Source organism: Sceloporus occidentalis, unplaced genomic scaffold (genome assembly GCF_023333645.1).
Source record: "Sceloporus occidentalis isolate IW3139 unplaced genomic scaffold, rSceOcc1.0.p SCAF_1, whole genome shotgun sequence".
Classification (NCBI taxonomy): domain Eukaryota; kingdom Metazoa; phylum Chordata; class Lepidosauria; order Squamata; family Phrynosomatidae; genus Sceloporus; species Sceloporus occidentalis.
This window is the reverse complement of record NW_028316981.1, coordinates 296,517,541-296,540,458: the sequence shown is the minus strand read 5'-3', so window position 1 is coordinate 296,540,458 and position 22,918 is coordinate 296,517,541. Positions and strand designations below refer to the sequence as shown.

Sequence of the window (22,918 nt, the reverse complement as noted above, 5' to 3'; positions counted from 1 at the left end):
TTTGGAAGATTACAGTTTGATGAAGCATTGTAAGAGAGTAACTATTTACCTCCCTCCAGAAATATCTAGCACAAATTAAAGATAGGTAAAGATTACTAATAGGTGAGCAAAGTAAACTGAATGCATCTGTGATAGCATTGGTCTCTAGAAACGATGGGTGCTAAACTTGCTATACAGAGTTGAGTAAATCACTCTGTGTTAAATTAATTGTTTTTGGGCAGTGGCTACTACAGCTGGCTGTGCACAAACTAGTTCAGTACTTCTGCCCCTCCATCAGCATTTTGGACATCTGACAGTGAGTAGGACTGAAGTATTTGTTTTACATGCAGCATTCATACAGCAATTGATCTAGGACTGCCTTCACTACATAGGAGCCCTCCAAATGCAGGGCTATGTTGTCTGAGGATGATGGGAACTGTAAATCAGCATATTTAGAGGGCTGCAGATTGGGCAATGTTGATCTAGAGAGCAAGGAGGGTGTGTTAACAATGGTAAGTAAGCAGCACACTTTTTCTTTCTGAAACAAATTTATCTTGGAGAGCTTGGAATGTTTTCCAAATCTTCAAAAATCCTTAATCAGCATTGCCCAATGGCCAAGCTTTGCCCTCTTTTCCAGCTTCAAGCCACAGATCACTTTTTTTAAGAAGAAAAGGCCATAATTTAATAAGAGTTGAAGCACAGATAGCAAGTTCATTATATGAAAACAGGGACAGAACTGGCCTACCTATATGTTCTAAACAAATTTCCTGGGGAGTACAGTTTAATAAGTAGAATTTACTTTCAGATAAACAAATATGAGAGCCAGCATGGTGTAGTGGTTTGTGTATTGTAGTAGAAATCTGGGATATCAAAGTGCAAATCCCCACTCAGCCATGACACCGCACTTGGTGACACTGGGCAAGTCACACTCTCTGAGCCTCAGAGGAAAGCAAAAGCAAATTCCCTTTGAAAAACTCTTGCCAAGATAACTCTATGACAGACTTGCCATATGCTGGAGTCAATTTGAAGGCTCATATGCTCTTCAGAAAGCTAATAGAGAGTTACACTGCAGTGTATTAGTTTTCAATAATAAACCTATTATCTTTGGCATCACATATCAATTTCACACAACAGGCAATGTTTTCAGTACCATTTTTGGTAAATGCATTTGCACACAGAAAGTATATACAGGACTGTAGCTGTTTACATTGCATAGTATATAGAAAAGGTGCAAACAAGTGGATTTACAAATCTTGGGGCCTTGTTATCTGCTGGTTTAACGCTTAAGGTATAATCTTCAAAAATCCTTGTCGAAGTGAAGAGAATAAAAAGGAACACAAAAGAAAAGCAGGCAGAGAATAAAAGAATGGAATGGCATCCACACCGCAGAAATAAAGCAGTTGACACCACTTTAACTGTTATAGCTCCATGCTAGGTAAATCTGGGATTTGTAGTTTTGTGAGATATTTAGGCTTTTCTTGTCAGAGAGCCCTGATTCCACAACAAACTACAAATCCTAGGATTCCATAGGATTCTATCTTCACTACAGAAAATAAGCAACTGATACCCATGTCTGAATTGACTTTTTCTGGAACTGGTTATGAGACTGTGTTCTATACATTACTGACAAAAATCAACAAATCATTGAGTCCAGATGGTGTCCACACTCCCATAATGTGCTGAAAGAATGAAATTGCTAATCTTGTAACACAAATATGTGACTTGTCTCTAAAAATATCTTATGTAACAGCAGGCTGGAAAGAGACTAATGTAATATTTATTTTTTTAAGAAATAAAAGTAGTCATCCAATAGGATTACATGTTCAGGTAAACTGGTAGAAACATTTTATTAAAATGAAGGCACATCCAGACTGATTAAAAAGACCAGAAAGTCCCAGAATATGTTGTCGTTTCCTGGTATGACCAGATTTTGTTTTTATACCAGCTCCTCCCAGGTCAGCTTATTTTAACTCAGTATAAAATCAGAAAGAACAGGAACAAAATTAGGGATTTTTCAATCAGTCAGGATATGCTCTTTATCATAAAAGGGGGGAAATTGCTGAGTTCTGCAAAATGAGCTCTGTCTCACTATTTGGAGATTTTGTGACCATGAAGCATCATTTTCACTGGAAGGATGACATTGTATATTTCAAAACATTTCCAAGCCCTTCAACAAAGATTCAAGAACAAGTTTAGCCCTCATGACATAAATGGAAGGATCCTTTTGTAGACTTGTTAGAGTAAAAAGGTTGAGCACAGGAATAGAAACATAGGTTCTCAACATGGATAGATGTAAGAAATGGAATAATCAAAGGATCTGTGTTCAATTAGCACTTTATAACTTGTTCATTAATGTTCAGGATGAGTCAGTGCAGTGATCATGTTTGCTGATGGCCTCACATTTTTCAGATGGTTAAAATAAAAAGGATTGAATTTTTCCCCCCCACTGGGAAGACTATGTACAGCCTCAGTCAGGGTTGTTACACCCGAGAAAGAATATTTTGGAGTTGGAAAAAGTGGGGAGAGGAATAACCAAAATTATCAGAGGACGCAAGCAACTAAAAATGTTAACAAAGGGGCCATACAGACAGGCCAAAATAAAGCTGCTTCAGGTCACTTTGGAGGTATGCTGTTTAAATTACACACATGTCTTAAGAGGCCAGGAGCTGCATCAAAGCTACGCTCCAGTCCTTAGGGCTGGAGCGCAGGTTCTGGCCTCTTAGGACACATGCATCATTTAAACAGCATACCTCCAAAGTGACCCGAAGCAGATTTATTTTGGCCTATCTGTACAGGCCCAAAATTTGAGCCAGTTTAACTTGGGTAGGGTTGCCATAACCCGGTGGGAGGCGTGACTCCCCCGCTTTCTAGGGGGTGTTCCCGGTCCCGTCACACCCTCGGGTGGCTGCCCGGCTCCTGGCCCTGCTGCATCCCTATATTGTGATAAGCGCAACAGCCAGGGCTGGAGCTGGCAAGGGAGGGCTCTGGTGCTCTGCCTTGCCCCTACTGGCCATCCCTCCCAAGGAGCAGGCTTAGTTAGGCAGGGCAACAATGTGCGAGGAGGAGCAGGGCCAGGCAGGTCGGCAGCAGCAGTGGCCCCTGCCCATCCAGGCAGGCCGCTGGGAGAGGGGAGGAAAGGGCCCTGGCCTCTGGGGCAGCCCGGCCTGGGGAAGGAAAGGGCCCTTTCCTGGAACCCCTGCCCCCCAGCCCTCCTCCTCCTCCTGCTCTTGCAAGGAAGGGGCTCTGAAGCGCCGGGAGAGCTGCCTCACTAAAGGGGAGGGGCGCCTCAGGGACCCAGCCGTCGGAGAGGAAGAGGAAGAAGAAGAAGAGCCTTGGCAAGGCTCAGAAGAGGAGGAAAGGGCTGGCACCTGGGAGAGGCAAGAGGGCACCTTCCAGGCCCTTCCTGGGCCCCAGGCTCCCCCCAGGATTGCCCCCGTCGGACATTGGAAGCCCCCTCCCCAAGGCCCCCCAAACACACACCCCTCTCCTCTCTAACCCTCTCTCTGACTCCATCTCCCCCTGTTACCCCACTTTAACTGAGCCCTCTGTAACCCCCTTCTATCTACCACCTTCTCTCCATCTAAACCCCCCTCCAACCCCTATCTACTCCCCCCTCTCTCTAACCCAGTGATCCCCAAACTGTGCTCTTTAAGTAATTTTGGACTTCAGCTCCCAGAATCTCAAACTATTGAGTAACATGTCTGAGGCTTCTGGGAGTTGAAGTCCAAAATCTCTTAAAGGACGCAGTTCGGGAACCACTGCTCTAACCCCCTTATTTAATAATAATAATAATAATAATAATAATAATATGATTTATTTATATACCGCCCAATTACTGGGAATCCGAGCGGTTTGTGAAATTCACTGATAGCCAAACTACACAGGCAGATCAGCTCCTGGCACTGAACAAGCAGAGCTCTGCTCTGGAGCCACAACCTACATTTCCCAGAATTCCATTGCATTGAGCCAGGGCAGTTAAAGTACTGTCAGACAGGGTTATTTCTGCAGTGTGTGTGTAGTCTGAGAGCCCTGCAGAGAGAACAACTCTGGTGCTTTAGAATTTAAGCCCATCTAACCCCCCTCTATCTAAGCCCTCTGTAACCCCCTCTATCTAACTCCCTTATTTAAGTCTCTTCTAAGCCCCCCTCTAACCCCTCTCTATCTTACTCCTCTTTATCTAACCCTAACCCCCTCTAGGTACCCCATCTAGCCCTCCTGCTATAGCCCCCCTTTCTCAAACCCCCTTATTTAACCCCCTTCTATCTAACCCTATATTTTTTTTTAAAAAACCAGCAATTTTTGTGTCCTCCATTTTTTTGAAAGTGTCCCACATTTGAAAATGTTGTCCTACATTTGTCCCGGTTTGGAGGTCCTGACTTATGGCAACCCTAAACTTGGGTGAAGGGGAAAGGCGAATGAGCATAATAGATAGAGGGGTATAAAAGTTTGCATAGTGTCCAAAAAGTCCACGGGAAAAAAATCCTTACTCTTTCAAGACATTAGAACCTGAAATCATTGAAACTGAATGAAAAAGCATTCAGGATATGTAAAATGAAAGATTGCTTCATATAGCACACAGTCAAACTGTGAGATTCACTCCTTCAAGTAACCAATTTAGATAATTTAAAAGTGGATTGGACAAATTCACTATAGGGTCAGCAGTAGTAGGTCTGTATACTAGCTGGCAGAAAACACAGCTAGTGCATTCATGTCCTACTCAGGATCTTCCCATAGACATTTGACTGGCCACTGTGTGAACATAATATTAGACCAGATAGATCTTAGTCTGACCCAGCAGGGCAGATATTATTTTTTTAATATTCTATTTTTGGTACACCCCTTTGTATGTGCAAAGTATCTCTCTCTGCAGACCAAAGGGCATGCAAGTGCAAATGCTGCTGGTTTGTCACCAGCTAATTTGAAAGTTTAAATTTTAACCCAGTGTTCACATTAGCCTGCAGCAAAACTCTTAATAATATTCATCAGCAGGACTACATCACAGCCATTACCCTTGATGCAGTATTAATAGCTAATATTTCATCTTGTTTTTCAAAGTAATTTTATACATCATGATGTTAAAGAATTTGGTCCAATTCTGTCCCCTTTGGCAAACAGTGTCAGAGCAAAAGCTTTGGGGACAAGTGGAATCCTGCCAATGCGATATGGGGTACATTGCTAGTACATAGCTCCTTCCGACCACCATCTTGAGGGGAAGAGAGGCCTGGCCTGGAAAGACAAAGAACCCTCCTTTCGACCACCATCTTGAGGGGGAGAGAGGCCTGGCCTGGAAAGACAAAGAGCCCTCCTTCCGACCACCATCTTGAGGGGGAGAGAGGCCTTGCAATTTTTTGTATTGTATTACAATTTTTACTGTACACCGCTATGATCATTGCGGAATAGCGGTCTATAAATAAAACGTATTATTATTATTATTATTATTATTATTATTATTATTATTATTATTATTATTATAGCTATGCATGTATTATTGGTTGGATGAATGTACCATACATGAACACACCCTAAAGTTTTATACATACGTGCAGTATACCCACCTGCAACCATCTATTTCTATATCCATAGCATAAGTCCACTGCCATAATTTAGCCTGCTCAAATCAGTTTTGGCAGAAGTATCAAATCCTGTAATACTAGACTTCAAATTGTGACAAAAATGTTTTATATAGATGTTCATGCACTGTATTCTGTAAATAAATCCACTGAAGTAGCTTTTTGATTTCACTCACCAGTTTTATTCTCTAAATGGCAATTTGGCCCTTAAACTCATTTGTTGGCAAAACAACCAAATATAAAGCTGTGTTAGCAAAAGTGAAACCTAAACTTTTAGCATTTTGCAAATATGTAAGCAGCCTGTCACTTGTCTATAGAGAAACAGCACAGTAATTCATAGATAAGTGATTAATGCCATCAATATGATGAAAGAATCAGGATTATCCTTTTCTTTAAATTGTACTTTCAATTGGCTCACTCCAAAATATGTAGTTTCTTTCCCTTTTCAAACATTATTCCTAGAGAAATGGAGCAATGCTCAGATTCCTGCTTGAGTATAAGGATTAATGATCGGTATCTTTAAAGTGCTTCTTCCATGTATCTTCAAGCGTTTGAAGCCAACATTCAGAAATCTTGGCCCTACAGTCATGCGACAAATGCTGCAGAGAAATCCATCATGCGCCGAGTCTTTCAGACCACCAAAGCAAACAGGTTTTCATTCTTATTTCTAGGACTGGAAGCAGTGAGTTGTCACGAACAGACCACAGAGTGCCTTCGGATCCGTGGAGAATGGTCTGCAGAAGAATGTAATGCCATTGGTTATTTGCTGAAACTGATTGTAAAAAATTAACATTACACAGTGTTACCTTAATTCAGACCATTAAGACTATATGCAACATCCAGATTCATGTTCCCACTCAGCCGTGGTACTCACTGAGTGGCTTTAAAATAAGCTATAGTAATATTTGTTTGGAAGTACCCATGCACACAGTAGTGCTCGAAACTTCAACTGGGAACATCATTTTCAAGCTACCTGTCCTTTTTATGTTTGTTTTCATTACAGAGTCAGTTTTTTCTTCCTCTCTTGCTTCACTGCAATGGGTAATTAAATAATGTTGCAACAAAAGTAACTGCTGAAGTACAGGGTGTTAAAAAACTTTTATCTGTAGAAAAATATAACTAATGAATGCCACCAGTGTTAAAGGTCTGCTATTAAAGTTTGATTGTTTAGATTTTGGAAGGAGTGTTTGCAAACAAGTGCTTCCTTGTTCTGTGGGAACTTTTGCCATTTGCAGTGGGAAGGAAATCTACATATTGTCTGGGCAGTATGCAGAAACCATTGTGTTTGGACGTCTTTGAGGTAAATGGAGGATTCTTGCATATCATCAGCATGCTGGCTGTATTTCTGTGGTACACAACTCATATCTACCATTAAGTTCAAATAGATTTACATTCATATCTGAGGTTCCCCTTGTTTTGGTGGGACTAATTCCCAAGAACAAGTGCACAGGACTGAAGATTTAGGTCGATTGCAGCCTGAGAGAAGGTTGCTAAGCAGCTGAATAGTGTCTTTGCTGGGATGTTGCTAGTTACAAAACAACAAACAAGGGAATGAGACCAGAAGCTGTAGAGCTGGGCCCTGCTTATGCCAGAAACAATGGGACTCTATCCCATGGCTTTGCAACGGACCTAGTCATTGAATTCCCTTTTTAGATTCCTGCACATAACAGAATTTTTGTTCTCAAGCACTGCCAAATGTAGCCAGAAAAATCTACTTCTGGTCCATGATAACTTGTCTCATTCTGTGCACAAAGAGACATAGGCTCCAACGGTTCCAATTTGGCAGAGAGAGTCCTGAGTAGTCTTTGTTGTTGTTGGGTGCCTTCAAGTCATTTCCAACTGATGGTGACCCAAAGGCAAACCTATCATGGGATTTTCTTGGCAAGTTTCTTCAGAGGGGATTTTCCATTGCCATTCTTTGAGACTGAGAGAGTGTGACTTGTCCAAGATCACCCAGTGGGTTTTTACATCCCACTTTTCAGCAGCTTTTAAAATGCCCCAGTTTCTCTTTCCTTGGGAGCAAAAGTGGTGTAGTGGTAAGAGCATTAGAATATGACTCTGGAGACCAGGGTTCCAATCACAATGCTGCCATGGAAAACCACTGTATGATCTTAGGTAAGTTGTTCTCTCTCTCTCTCTCTCTCTCTCTCTCTCTCTCGGAAGAAGGAATAGCAAAACCCCTGAACAAATCTTGTGAAGAAAACCCTGTGATAGCTTCACTTTGAGTCACCATAAGTCAAAAACAACTTGAAGGCACACACCAACCACAAAAATTCTCTCCTCCTCCCACTTTCCCCCTTGGCTTACTTCAGTTGCGACAAACTGATAGAGTGCAAAAGTAGGTTGCATTGAGCTAACTCAGCAGGAGAGGAAAGTGCAGAAGCTTGCCGCTCCCAGTAGTCTCAGGGAAAAGAAAACTGCTGCAGCCTATTTTAATTTGTCTGTTCTTCCTCATTAATAATATAAGCCATCTTGACCACACTTTGGTGTTGCTTGACCACATGTGTCCCTGTTTTCATGTGAAATGTTGTAGAGTAGCTTACGATCTTATGGTCTCTTTCTTTTTCATGTCAGCTCATTGCTCTTTCTCATTTACATGGGAAACCAAAGCATATGAAATGATAGACTGTACACGACTGGCCATGGTCTGTATACATCTGCATTTAACATGAGCATGTGCTGCACTAAAATTGACTCTAGCATTGGTTTCTAGAGAAATGCAGGAGGCAACAAAAATCTGAGGAGCTCTGCTGCACAAAGCAACCTGCTAACTGGGTTTAAAATATACCACATGGGTATGAGAGCACATTTCTTGGATTATGATCATGATCTATATTTGTGATGCATTCTAGTTTGCCTTTCTTGGTAGCATAGAGCCTCTTCATGTGTAAAAATGCAATCTAGGTTGAGATATTTTATTCATGACAGTTTCTGGACTTCCCTCAGAATGTCCATCACAAAAAGATGTATATACCATAGGTACATTTATATACAGTATTACAGCTACATACATATGCTGTAATTTAGAGTGTTTTCTCTTATGCTATACAATTCAATATGCAGAGTCACTAAACTCTGTGTTTTATCTCTTGTGACTCAAACAAGTAGCACAGTAATATTTGGCAATTGATCCATCATCCATTTTGCATACTTCCTAAAGAAATTTATGTTTTGCTTTAAAATGCACATATTGATGAAATTTGATATTTACATTTAGATTGATGCCCCAAACATCTTCAAGCACATTTTGGCATGGAATATGTGTGTGTTACTTCCTTTGAGTCCATCAAGCATTGAACTTCATATGAATAAAATTCCAAGGAACTGTAGGTGTTACCACTCTTGGTTTCGTTCAACTCATAAGCAAAGTCAACCCAGTCAATGTTAGTTAAGTTTCTTGATATATATGATAAACGGTATAAGAAAGATTCATGAATAATCATGTAAGGTAACAGTGTACCAGTGTAACAACAGAGCAATGAGCTGACATGAAGCAACTCTTAGCAGAATGCTGGTGATGGTTCAGCAAGCAAACTTTGCAAGCTACAACAACAACAACATACTCTTGAGAATAAAACAAAGGCCAGTGTTAAACACTCAGAGCACGTTGAGCATTCATGCTTGCCATTCAAACGTTAACCTTTTTGTATACTCTTTTAAACCACTAGCAGTTGCTGGTGGCCTGCAATGCATTTTAATAGCGGGAAATGAAGGGTTCCTTTTAAGTTTTCACCAAATGTTTAAGAGGCGACCTACTTTTCGTTTGCTTTTTCTAAAGCACCTCGCCTCTTCGGCAACACAAATATCTACACTAGGAACTTCAAAGAAAATCCTATCTGTTTGTTCATGAACAAATACATCCCCAAGGAAATGGATAGCTTAAGTGGCCAAAGAGACCACATACAACAGTTAAATTTTAATTTGGAAGAATTTCAAGTACCATCTAATGTGGTAGCTCTAACCGGGGGGGGGGGGGGGGGGGAGGGATGTGCTGCTCTTTATTTTCCATTTCCTCCTATATTTTTTCCCCTCTTCCTCTTTTTAAAATCAAGTAACCTGAAAGTCTGGGAATGATTATGGGCAGTGGCCTTGTGTGAGTTCTAGATGTCCTCAACCTTCAATATTTCCCCATATATGTATATTATTGAAGCAAAGAATCAGCATTAAACAAAGAGCTACATCAAATTGAACATACTGTATATATATTCCTCCTTTCTTTCTCCCTTTGAAACCATGTTCAATTTGATACACCTCAGTTTCATGCAGCTCTTTGTTTGATGCCGATTCTTTGCTTCAAGAATCAAGATGATAGTCAGTAACCACAGGCTTCTCACTTCTCCTTGTATTAAGAAATGAGTAACAGGCAGAATTGTCTAGCGATTTTTTTCCTGGCATCAGGATATGTTAATGGGAGAAGTTGGCCCTGCCAATTTTAAGCTGTCACATGGATGCCAAGGGCCCAGAAGCTAAGAAAAGCTGGCAGTTTTCAGGTGGCAGGAACCGTTTAAGAAATGGTGGTATTCAGAGCAAGAGCACAGCAAAGTTTTTCTGCATAGCTTCTTGTGTTTAGAGCAGGATTGGCTAGCACAGAAGATAAGCAGAATGAAGTCGACATAGTTAGAATAAATAAAGCAGGAACTGCCTGAGGTCCTGCCAAGGTTGCCTGATAACAGAAGGGGTCAGGATGTCAATGATCACCTAGAGCTAAAAGGAGGAGGAATTTGGACTGATGGGGGATATGGAATCTTCAGAATTTTTCTCACTCCACTCTTTTATTTTGTGCACTACACACACACACAAACACACACTCAATTGAGAAGCCCATCAAAGTAAGAGGGGCACATGCCAAAGTGCAAGTATCCTCCAAGGACTATGTCCTCAGTTATCATCATCCACTAAGCCTTAATTTTCCCCCCGGATCTGTGTCAGAGGCCTTTACTTGTCAACATATTTGTTTAAACTTGCACATCAGCACTCTGATTGGATAGTTCCTTGAACTCTGCAAATAAATGTTGGCCTTTTATTACCTTCCTCAGAAAACTCTTGCAGTGCTTTCAGGGCTGATGCTCTAGTTAAAAGGGCGGGGGGGGGTGTCTCTTTGAATGTTGGTTTAAGCCATTACTGCTTAAGGGGGAAAGAGTAAGCTCTTTGTATATTACTTATGATGCAAAAATGAGTCTCAAACCTTTACTGACAAAGATCTTTTTAGTGTTCATCTTATATAAATAAGAATAAGATATAATACTAGGCATGTTTACTTGGAAGTAAATCCTTCTATCACTAGAAATTGCTGCCAGGAAATCACCATGGGACATAGATGTATGCCACTCTGTCAGGCTCGCTTAAATTTTGTTTGCTTTTCTTTTTGACAGTAATATTTAATATCTACAGCACTTTCCAATGTCCAGTATTAGATTGTCTAGTTATACTCTTTACAAAAACACAGCTGGGTATGTCAGTATTATTGCCCCGTTATTACAAACAGCAGGTGAAGGACTGAGAAAAAGCAGCCTGCCTAAACTCATTTAATGAAAGGAGGCAATATTTAAAATGGAGTTTCTTTGTTCATTGGTCATTCCCAGCTTCTATGTTAGCCATCTGAATAATGTGCTTGCTTCACAAGCCAGGAATGCATGCCATTTTGTCCACCCAAACCATTTGTTTCCTCTTTGTAGAAGCTATTGTTGTATGCCTTCAAGTTGTTTTTGACTCTTGGCGACCCTAAGGCAAATTTATCATGGGGTTTTCTTGGCAAGTTTCTTCAGAGAGAGTTTGCCATTGCCTTCCCCTGAGGCTGAGAAAGTTTGACTTGCCCAACATCTGGAGGAGGCAGCCTGGCTAGGAAGAGTGAATAGGACATCCTTTACATCTTTGGTTACATGCCCTTTTTTACCCTCGACTTATCCACGGGTCATGTAAAAATCCACAATTTTGGCCCCAAAACCCACCCTCGACTTATATATGAGGTCAGCCTATACACAAGTATATACAGTATGCTTTTACAAGTTGTCTTCCCGAGGAAGAGAAAGGGAGAGCTTCAGAGAGACGAAGAGAAAGCTGCTTCTCTCTTGCTGCATCTTGGTTTTCTTTTGTCATGTGAAGGGAGTGGTTGGGAGTGGAAAGAGACATAATAACGATTGCACTAAGGGCTATATTCTTTTTGTTGTTGTTATTTGCCACCGAGTCTGCTTTGACTTTTGGTGAACGACAATCCTGCAAGAGCCCTGGACATGAACAGACTTGTGCAAGTCATGTAACCTTTACCTCAGGGATGTGCCTTCCTTTTATTGAGTCAATCTATTTGTAATGTGGTGTTTTCTTTTTCCTAGTGCTTAATGAGCATGATCATTGTTTTCAATGAAGCATGTCATCTCATAATATGCCCAAGGTATGACAGACTCAGTTTAGCCACTTTTGCTTCTAGAAAGAGTACAGCCAAAGAATAAAAAGAGAGACCTTGAGGTCTTACCAAGCAAGCTTTTACCAGTGCAAAATGAAAACTGTGGATAATGCCAACTAGACAGAAATGTAATTCTGCTGTTGGTGAAGGCCCACCTGGGCAGTGTGTCATTTTTCCATGAATAGCGCTCACCAGTCCACCTCCACTGGGAGTCACTTCACAAATATTTTCCATGTCTCATACTTTGCAGAAGCAAGCAATTGCTAAAAGTCACTAGCTACTAATTACAGTTTACTTCCTTCTAAGTGTGCACATGACTGAAGCCTAAGACTCTTAATGAAGCATTTGGCATTTTTTAAATGTTAAAAAAATGTCCTTGCATAGATTTTCCAACACACGCACAGGCACAACTCTAAAGTAGAAGAGCAGAAGAGAGAAGAGTACAACTTCACACTTTATTCTTTTAGACAAAGGATGTTTACGAACAGAAGTTAATAAAAAGGCCTCTGTGATCTTAGATAAACAAAATATTATGTTTAGACAAGGAAATAGACTGTTTTTAGACCACAGCTGAAAAAGGAACAAATAGTATAAACTGTGATTTTTTTTAAAAAAATGGATATAAAATGTTATTGCTCTTGTGCAGTTTAGTGCTTTCAATGGCTTTATGCATGGGAAATATTTGCCATATTCCGTCAGCTCAAACCAGCATGGGAAAAACTGCATACCTTTTAGTTTGATGTCAAATTACATAGGAGTAACCCCCACTAAGTTCTTCTTATTTTTATCTGGACATGCAGATGGTTAGACATGTAGAGTTAAGGTGTATGTATTGCTTGCTTTCAATTTGTTTTCAACTTAAAATGAATCTATTGCAGAGTTTTCTTTGCAAGTTTGTTCAGAGGGGTTTGCCATTACTATCCTCTGAGACTAAGGGTCCATACAGACAGGCCAAAATAAAGCTGCTTTGGGTCACTTTGGAGGTATGATGTTTAAATGACACATGCATCTTAAGAGGCCAGAAGCTGCCCCAAAACTGCGCTCCAGTCCTTAGGACTAGAGCATGGCTTTTGCATGGCTTTTGGCCTCTTAGGACACATGTATCATTTAAATGGGACCACCCAACTCACCGGGCTGGTCCAGTTACTGTGGGGGGGGGGAGTAGAGGTCGGGCCGGCCTGCCTGGCGCCCAGAGGTGCGGCGGCCCGCTCGCCTTGTGAGCCCAAGGCCCCTACTGGGCTCCTGCCTGCGACTGGCGGGCACCCCCAGCAGCCAGCCGAGGGACTTCTGGTCCACGTGGGCATGGACTACAGCTCCCAGACTCCCCTGGGAGCAGAAGGGAAGCACCACGCTGCTGGGTCACTTCCAGGCTGAGGGACTTCAACTCCCAGCCTCCCTTTTGAGGGCAGAAGTGGCCCTGATTGGTTGTGTGGCAGAGCTGCAGAGGCCAGGGGTGGGTCCACCCTGACTTCCTGGTCAGCCATTGGCTGGCAGGCCTGTTTAGGCCCTTGCCGCACCAACCCTTGGCACCATTTTCAGCCAGTTCCCCACCATCCACCCCTTGTTTAAGCCTGTGCTCTTCATCACAATTTTCATAGGAGGCGGCTTTCTGGGGCAGCAGCATAGGTCTCAGATCTGATGGACGTGGTTTCCTGTGTTGTGGAGCACTGGATCGGGAGTCCCACTGGGACCTGGGGGTGCTGAGGCTTAGCTATGTCGCCAGTGCGGGGGCGACATCGATTCAGTGTTCCCCGGTGACATGGGGCGAAAATGCGCTTATGCTCATAGCCGGCTCATTAAGTGATGAGCACACTTTAGACTGGTTACCCCTCTGTCATCCTGAAGCCTGGCTATGACCAGGCATTTTGGTTCATCGACCAACTCAGGTCGGTAGATGTCAGATCCAGACCTCATGCTTTCAGGCCAACCCTCTTTTTACTTGTTGCTGTATTCAATAAAACTGTGGCCTTCTTTCTTGCCAATTGGTTGTCCTTTGTGTTATTTACGCCTCTCCCCTTCCTCAGCAAACAGCATACTTCCAAAGTGACCCGAAGCAGCTTTATTTTGACCTGTCTGTATGGGCTCTAAGAGACTGTGACTTTCTGAATGTCACAACCCAAGGACTGTGACTTGCCCAAGGCTTTACAAGCTAAAATTAAGAGGCAGCCAATTAATGAATATAGCCATGCATCCAAAGAGTGTCAGGGTTTTTATACTGCCCTGGCCATTGGTGTTGGCAAGGCAAGACTTTTTGAGAAAATTCCAAACCAATGCTGAGGAGAATTAGTAAAGGGCCCCCTAAACACAGCAGAGCTGGATTACCTCATTTAACAATAAATAGAGTAATGCATATCACCAGCTAAAGCAGGTTCCTGATAAGACTTAAACCCAGAGCATAAAATTGCCTAAACCAGCCACTGCTCTGAACTTTAGTAAATCCATAGCGTCCCATCTTAAGTGTTACTTTGAAAAGCAAGTAGAACATTGGTCAATATGTAAACACCATTACCTTTACGCAGATTGCACAGAAGATCACACAACCCATCTGTACATGAATACAGGTGTGAGTGCTGCAAAACTTGATTAAAGCAAGAATGGAAGACTTAAAAAACATAACGTGGAAAATGTACTTTAATTTTAAGGGTTTTTTAAAATTCTGGAACAAAGGTGACATATAAAATAAATAAGTAAACAAATTCTAGAAGGTAGCTGCCCATTTTTCTGTGCTAGTGGATGATGACTCACAGCAATCTTATGCACCAAGTACTACACCATCAGATTTGAGTGGTGTTTCGCCATTTACACAGAAGGAAAGCTCTGCTTACCTGATCTATTTTTGTTCAGTTCCGTTATTTTTTCACTCTCTTCTTCATCACTCTCGCAGTTTAACTGCTGAATATCTGATTCTGGTTCCATCTGATTTGCATCACATTCCTGCTTTGCAGAATTTTTCAAGGCAACAAGACGGTGGTGGATTGCTGCATATAGCGAAGCAGCATCTTTTGAGCTGGCCTGTGTAACAAACAGAATGCACAGAGCCATTTGGTATTGTTTTGTGGCTTATCAATGAACAAGTGAGCAAACTGGATAGAGAATTTCTAAAATTATTGAACAGTACTAAAATCATTGAGATGCTATGGTTCGTGTGATTTTCCTCTCCTGTTTTTCCTCCTATGGGAAGACAAATATACATAGTACATATGTGATAATAAAAACATATTGTACAATTATACATTGCCTGTGCCTGCACCCCACAAACACTATGTTCAACTGGTGAGTGTCTCAAGCTGCCTAAAGAGCATTTTAAGGATCAGAGTTTATAGTTTCTTCATATATATCTAGAATGTCTACACAGTGAAATTCAGATTCATAAGTAAAATGTCCTGAAAGTAAAATGTAGTAAGTAAAATGCCCTGAAACGTCTTGTAAAATGTTTCGCTAAAATTTCATATGCACTCTTTGAGTGTTGATGTGATAGTAGTTTAACTGTTGGACTAGGCCTGTGGGAGACCATAGTTCAAAATCTTAGTCAACCACAGAGGACAACTGGGTGACTTTGAACATGTCACACACTCTGACCCATAAAGGAAGACAGCAGTAAACGTCTGAATAAATCTTGCCAAGAAATACTGTGATGGCTATGTTCCATAGTCATGTTTTAAAAAAAGGGCATTTTGAAATTCCTCCTGGACAGGAAGTTGAAATGTAAGACAAGTCCTAGAAAAGGAGGACATCTGGTCACCCTGGCCAATGTGGTGTAGAGGTCTGAGTGTTGGAATTCTGTGTTGGAATATTTTGTAACTCTGGAGGATAGGGTTCAAATCCAAGGTCGGCCATAGAAATCCACTGGGTGATTTTGGGCAAGTCACACACTCTCAGCCTCAGAGGAAATCCATGACAAATCCCATCTGACCAAATCTTGCCAAGAAAACCCCATGATAAGTTTCCCTTAGGGTTGCCATAAGATAGAAACAACTTGAATAGGATGCTGGGAGAGGGGAAATGAGCAGAAATCACAAGAGCACCTTGGATCCAAATGATCTAAAATATCAAACTGTATTTAAAAATTAATCATTTGAAACAAAAGTGTAAATCAATTCAAATGTATTATTTTATTATTTTGTAGAATGTACAGTATAGGCAGACTTATTTTTATCTATTTTTACCTATTTTATTGATTGTATGTACGGTGCTGTGTAAATTCACAGCGCTATATAAATAAAGCATAATAATAATAATAATAATAGTAAATGGAAAAGCCAGGCAGAAGAAAGAGAAAGATGTCTTAGCCAAGAGACCAAGTCCTATTGAACTTAGTGGGGCTTATTTCTGAATAGACCTGCCTGGGACCCCACAGTAAAACTTCTTTTTATTTTAAAGTCTTACCTGTATTAGAAATACCTTCACAGAACAGTCCTCCAGGTCTGTTGCTGTGATGCACAGACTTTTCCTGTTTGCTCTTTTTATGACCATCTGAGGCCAGAGTTTGGTGTTAAGAACAAGCCTCATGCTTCCTTGATTTCGCATGACTATAAATAGGAGAAATGAAATACTAAGAAGAAAGGCAGGGAAACTGAAATCCCTTTCCCATAATGTAGGATACTTCCCCGCTTTAAATATCACCACACCATCCTGAACACATCTCATCAAATGTTAAAGCTAAACAGGTATTTCCAAGTAGGGATGGGAAAGAATCCTGTCTGAAACAACATGGAGGGTCACTGACAGTCAGAACTGATAGTAATGGGCTACATTGCTCCTACTATCCTGAATCGTAAAAGAGGTTTGTGTGCTTTTTACTGTTCCACTTACTGTAAAGTAACTACTTACTGTAAAGGCATGTTGAAGTGTTCACAATATTTTGGAACTGTCTTGAAATTTTACATTGTTGTAGTAGAATAAAATGCAGTTTAAAACAGTAGTATCCTCATGGTTTGAAATTCAAATTTGTCAACTAGACGGGGACAATACACCAATTTCTCCAGAATGTTAGTTATCAAGAAATTTTGATTGTGTCTTCAGGCTATTGAACTTTTTGTGCATCTTCAATTATACTTTCTAGAACAGATAACATACTACAGTTTAAGCAAAAACGTACAACTGAAATTCTACTACCACAGTGTAAGTGAGCTTTGAATTACCGCTTAATATCCTGCCTTGTTCCAATACTGTTTGCTGGTTCTGACAAAACAATAAATTATAGCTAATGGAAGACTTTCTTATTTGTTTGCTCATTTGCAACCAGGGAGAAACAGAGGGCCTGTAAACACAGCAGAAATATTCATATCTTGGGTAATGGGCATGTATGTTGTTCTTCAAAACTATATTTATAGATATATGGAAATTTAATAAATGGATTAGTCAATCAAAATTCCTTTAACTGGATAATATTATTCAAATGAAAGCTATTCTATTCTATTCACCTCTATCTCAAATGTGGCATATATTAGCCACTGGGGTTTGGTTCTAGGAACCCCCGTGGATAACAAAATCTGTGGATGCTCAAGTCCCATTAAATACAATAACACAGTAAAATGATGCCCCTTATATAAAATGGAAAATCAAGGTTTGCTATTTGGAATTTATACTTTTTTTGAATATTTTCAAGCCTTGAATCCGTGGATAAAAAAATCTGTGAATAAGGAGGGCCGACTGTGTTAGAGCAATAGTAAGTACAATTTTGTTGCATTTAGATATTTTCTGTATCAAGAAGGAAAGACAGAATGAAAGAGGAACTAAGTCTCACCCAGTCTTGACTGAAGCATTCCACACTGATTGCTGGATGTATCATTAAGTCTCAGAGAGCCACTGCCTCTTTCAATCCAGGACAATGAGGCTTTGTTAAATACAAAAAGTTTGCAGTTGATCTAGGGTAAGAAATTGTAACATAAATTGGAATATGGATTTTTGAACAATAAAAACTCTGCACCATCTACACTGTTAATTTAAAGTGGTTTAGTTTTATTAGTAGTATTGTGGTTATTGTTTATTAATGTAAAAATGAAACACCAGGAGAATGGTCAAAATGAATACTTAGTTATTCACTAACAAAACTGAAGAGAAAAGTAGAACTGAATACTCTTCCCAGAGAACAACACTTCAAAATCTTTCCCTTCCTCTGGAAAGAACACAGGGATCAGTGAATTTGCAACATTGCATAGTTTTATGTGGTGCTGACTGTTAGAAGGCTTGTTGTGTTCTTCAGAGAAGCTTCATGCAATAAGCCTAGTACCTTTTCCAAGTGTGTGCTTACTTCCCAATGTACAAATCATCATTTCATCCAGAATGTGAGGAAGTAAGCTTCACTACTCATATTCCTAGCGCAGTCAGGGGCTATGTCTGGAAATGGCTGGCTGAGATTCTGGGAGTGTTGTCCAGACAAGTAACTGTACTAAGTTCTGGGAGCACTCTACATGTTATTCAAATCTTTAGTTCAAAAGCATGCAAAGAACAGAGCCCAACTAGATTGCAGCCAATTTGGCATATGCAGACATGCATTATATGAATCTAGGGAATACTTTTCTTTAACACTACCTTGCTGAAGTTTTGTGATAATAGCTTCTATCTTAAGTGAGAAGATAAATCTACTTATATTTATCTATTTATTTTCATATTTAAAAAAAAACACCAACCATTTGTGTTAGAAAGTTTTTAACGTGAGCTATTAAGGCTCAGGACAGTGATTTCCACTGACTTATAGCTGTTGCAAATAAAAATCACAGCAGTGGTACATATTAGTCAAACATCAGAAGGTCACTATGTAAAATCAAGACATAGCTTGGTTTCCCTCACTCTCCCCATTAATATAACAGAAACATTCAAACATTCACCTAGAAATATCTAGGAAAAAAACTACCTGCAACACATTGTGTTCTGCTTCTTCTCCTGTTGTGACTTCAACTTTATCTAATAAATATCTTTGTCTTGGCTTGTTAGATATGTAAGCAGCAGCTGATTCAGCCAGTGTTGTGTCCTTGACCAAATCTAGTGTTGCACAAGAAGAAAGAATATTTTTTAAAGCTTTAATCATAAGAGGAGGGAGCTACTATAATAAAATGTATTGGACATTAACCTTTCCCCCCTTTCAACAGCTTGATTCAGATATAACTAGCTTTTTATTAAGATAGCATTTGGAACATCTGTTTGACCTCTCCATGGTATAGCTCAGCAGTGAGCATAAAGTGCGTGAGGTATCAGGTTTGTTTTCTGGCATTTCCAAATTACACTTGGTCTTAGTCAAAGGGACAAAAAGTGATTGCACCTCCAAATACATGGGGGGGGGGGATGTGGGAGAAGTAGCAGGACAGTAAAAGACCTCTGCCTAAAACCTGGACAACTACTACCAGTCATAGAAACATTCCGGACAGAGTAAAAATTCCTGATGGCTTCAGTATTTGTTGCTCTACCAGATGACATTTCTGTTGTCCTAGAGTGTTCAGTGGCAATAACCCACACCAGTAGTACAATTTTATTCTCTCCCAAGCAGGTGCCCCCTGCCAATTCTGAGATCTATTGGAACAAAAAGCCCCATGGGTCATGTGTGATTCAGTACTTACAGTATACACCTGGTTCTTTGGCCACTAACTCCACCTTGTTGTTATCATGGAAGGTGGGAGAGTGGAGAAATGAGCATTCCCTTGTTTACATTTAATAAATCAGACCACTGTTCTTTTTTTTTAAAGGAGGTCTGCCTATATTGGATCTCACAGTATCCAGAACCAATAGTGAGCAAAGTCACTGAATAGATCTAAATGATTGGCCAAGTTCCCTACAGTGTCATGGGATCAGAATGATAACTGGTCAATTTGCCTATTATGTCATACAGCTTACTTCATTCTCTCTTCCTCCCTTCCAGTTTTTGCTGGGACTAAAAAAGCTGGAATCTATTGGGGCATTACATCCTTATCCCTGCAATTGTACTTTTTAGGTGCTGGCATATGGATATTGCATATTGCTTGCAGTACAATGGGGCAGCTTAAAGTCTGGTCAGCATGCAGATACAGTTCATCCCCTGCCCCAGAAATGCCAACTGCCTCACCCAAATGGGCCACATTTATCTAAGTATGCTGGAAGAACTTTACATTCAACTGGTGCTGAATAGTATCTCAGTCAAGAACTTCAGCATCCTCACCAGCTGGCTGTCCAGTTTCTGCTTGAACGTATCCAGCAAGTGAGAGTCTGCCCTTCTCTTTGGTTCCACTGCTAAAATGTTCTTGCTATTAAGATGTTTCTCCTAATGTTCAGCCAAAATAAAGGACTGGGCTAGAGAAGGGCTTGGTCTTGGACAGAATTTGTCCAAACTTCAATCTATAGGGAACAATGGTCTGGCACATTCTTATAGTAAAAGTATTTAACCTGCTGGCTTTTTGACATCTTTGATGCAGAACATCCAGGTTCATTCTGCCATATATATTTTTTTCTAAAAAAGATGAGGACGTAATATAAAAGAAGCTGAAGACTATGCAACTGAAGTAGCCAACACTGGGCTGGAGAGACAAAATAATCTAACCTGGTAGACAGCATCTTCTTGATTGAATTTGGGCTTTTCTTTTAGATCTATCAATACTGACTACAGTAACCATCTATCCAAAGTTGTGAAGAGAATGGGAAGCAGCATGGTAAAGTTAAGGGTATTGTATAGCACCTACTTGTCCATGGAGAACTGGTATGAAAACCTAATGTGGTTTCATTTTCACTGTTGTGTGATTCATCTTCTGACGGCAGCTCTGGGGATATCTCAGGTCTCTAAGGGAAATCAGAGAAAAACATTGCAGAATGGGATGGGATAGAAAATTGGAAATGTTATTGGAAAATGGGGGAAAGGTATTACAATGGAAAAAATAGAACTGGAATTAATTGTATGTCACATACTAATACTATTTGATTTTTACAAAGAATGAATGGCATTACAGTGTACACAGCAGGATAAAGGCTAAATGGTAGCCATACATTAATATTCTGACTTTACTAGACTTTACTGACTTTACTTTACTAGTCCAATTTGCAAACAGTATTCTGGAATACAAGAGCCATCATGGTGTAATGGTTTGAGCCATGGACTAAAACTCTGGAGACCAGGGTTGAAATTCCTGCTCAGTCATGGAAACCCAATGGATGCCGCTTGGTAAGTCACACTCTCTTAGCCTCAGAGGAAGTCAGAGACAACCCCCACCTGAACAAATCTTTCCAAAAAAATCCCATGATAGGTTTGCCTTAGGATCATGATAAATCAGAAATGACTGGAAGACACACAGCAGCAATAATTCTGGAATATAGTATTCCACACAATTCAGGTGGCAATCCAGTAGGAATGGACATAATTGATGAGGAAACTCTCCCAAAAAAGAGATGGTGACCCAAAGGGATGTGTACTATGAGAACTTTGCACTAGATTCTTTCCTATGCAAGCAGAATCTCTTGCCATTTTAGTCTCATTCTAAAGGGTTCTTGTTCATGATATTATAGCTGTGGGATTCTGAATTGTGATCCAAAAAATAATGTTTCTAACCTCATGTTTTAATAAGGACTGCACATTAGAATTACAGGAACCTCTTAAACTGTGATGCAAAGTGATTATTCACTGGTAGGATTAAAAATAGAACCTCTTCTAAACTCTAGACAATCATTCTCAAAAACCATTATTCTGGCTTATTTTTCTGATTTGCTAAGCAACATATGCTAAAATGAATTTAATGGGGAACTGTAGTTTAATACAACTCAAGATTTTTGAACCAAAGCAAGCAAATGCTAAATTCCAGCACTCATTCCCAGAAGCATGATCCCAGGTCCTATGTCTGCCAATCAAAAGGCATTGTACTTCCATGTTTTTGTGGCAAAGAGAAAAGAAAGAGGAGCAATGAGAAAACATGTTGTTGCTGTGTGCCTTCAGATCATTTCCAATTTATGGTGAACCTAAGGCAAACCCATCATAGGGTTTTCTTGGTGCGGTACAGACCACCCAAAAAGGGTGGCCTCCCGGCACCTGTTTTTCTGCCGGAGGGAAGCTGCAGCCACCAAACCACGCGGCTTCCTACCAGTGAAAAAAGAACCCACAAAAAGCGGGTTCTTTTCAAGCTGCTGCGGTGGCATAACAAGTGTATACAGGGTGCCGCCATTGTTACGCCCTTGTCACATGTGAGGGTTGTGGGCGTGTGGGCACTCTGCCCCCAGGCAGCCCTAGCACATGACGAGGGCATCAGAAAGGCCCGTATATACCGGGCCCTTGTCAGGTTTCTTCAGAGGAGGTTTGCCGTTGCCTTCCTTTGAAGATGAGAGAATGTGACTTGCTCAAACTCACCCAATGGGTTTCCATGGTTGAGCTGGGATTAAAACCCTAGTCTCCCAGTGTCTTAGTCCAACGCTCAAACCACTACACCACACTGACCTGCTAGAGAGAAAGCATAGATTATAAATTAATGATGACATCAGGACACCCATAAAATTGTGTGACTGCAGCAAGGCAATTGCATAACAGCTTTCTATAGAATTACACTCATCCCTCCATATTTGTGGCTTTGATATTTGCAATTTGATTACTCACAGATTTAATTAATGTGTTCTCTCTAGGAATATCTAGGTCCTCCTCCAGTGCAACTCTATGGTCAACTTTAACTAAAAGTTGCACTGAAACATCTAGAGATTCCTAGAGAGAGTACTCTACTAGGCATTTCTAGCTCAATTAATGAAGAATCTGTGGATACATACAGTTGACTGTTCTGTTGCATCAACATATCAACTTTGATGAAATTCACTTTCATTCCTATGCTTTTCTACTTTTACATCTACCTCGAGGAACAAAAGCATACTTAGCCACACATTATTAGTAAGTCCCATGTATGTGGTGTGCAAAGCTCCCAGGTAAGTTGCTTAGCAACTGGGGGGTGGGGAGGCCAAGTCTGATCTTCTGCCTTTAAAAGGAACCTGATATGCAGGAAATATCAGATGAAGGACTTAATGGGATGCTAATTGC

At 40.6% G+C, this 22,918-nt stretch overlaps 1 protein-coding gene across 4 annotated transcripts in view; it reads right to left on the bottom strand.

The window, feature by feature from the left end:
* Window positions 1-5,833: 5,833 nt before the first annotated feature.
* Window positions 5,834-22,918, bottom strand: part of RANBP3L (RAN binding protein 3 like) — a 49,488-nt gene continuing 32,403 nt past the window's right edge. For all 4 annotated transcript variants that reach the window (XM_089513289.1, XM_089513310.1, XM_089513303.1 and 1 more), the window contains 6 exons: window positions 20,598-20,694; window positions 18,806-18,933; window positions 17,696-17,816; window positions 16,336-16,478; window positions 14,775-14,961; window positions 5,834-6,283 (listed from right to left, as the gene is read on the bottom strand). In XM_089513289.1, coding sequence (XP_089369415.1) covers window positions 6,240-6,283; window positions 14,775-14,961; window positions 16,336-16,478; window positions 17,696-17,816; window positions 18,806-18,933; window positions 20,598-20,694 — 720 coding nt within the window. In that variant the 3' untranslated portion in view covers window positions 5,834-6,239. The remainder of the gene's footprint in view (window positions 6,284-14,774; window positions 14,962-16,335; window positions 16,479-17,695; window positions 17,817-18,805; window positions 18,934-20,597; window positions 20,695-22,918) is intronic.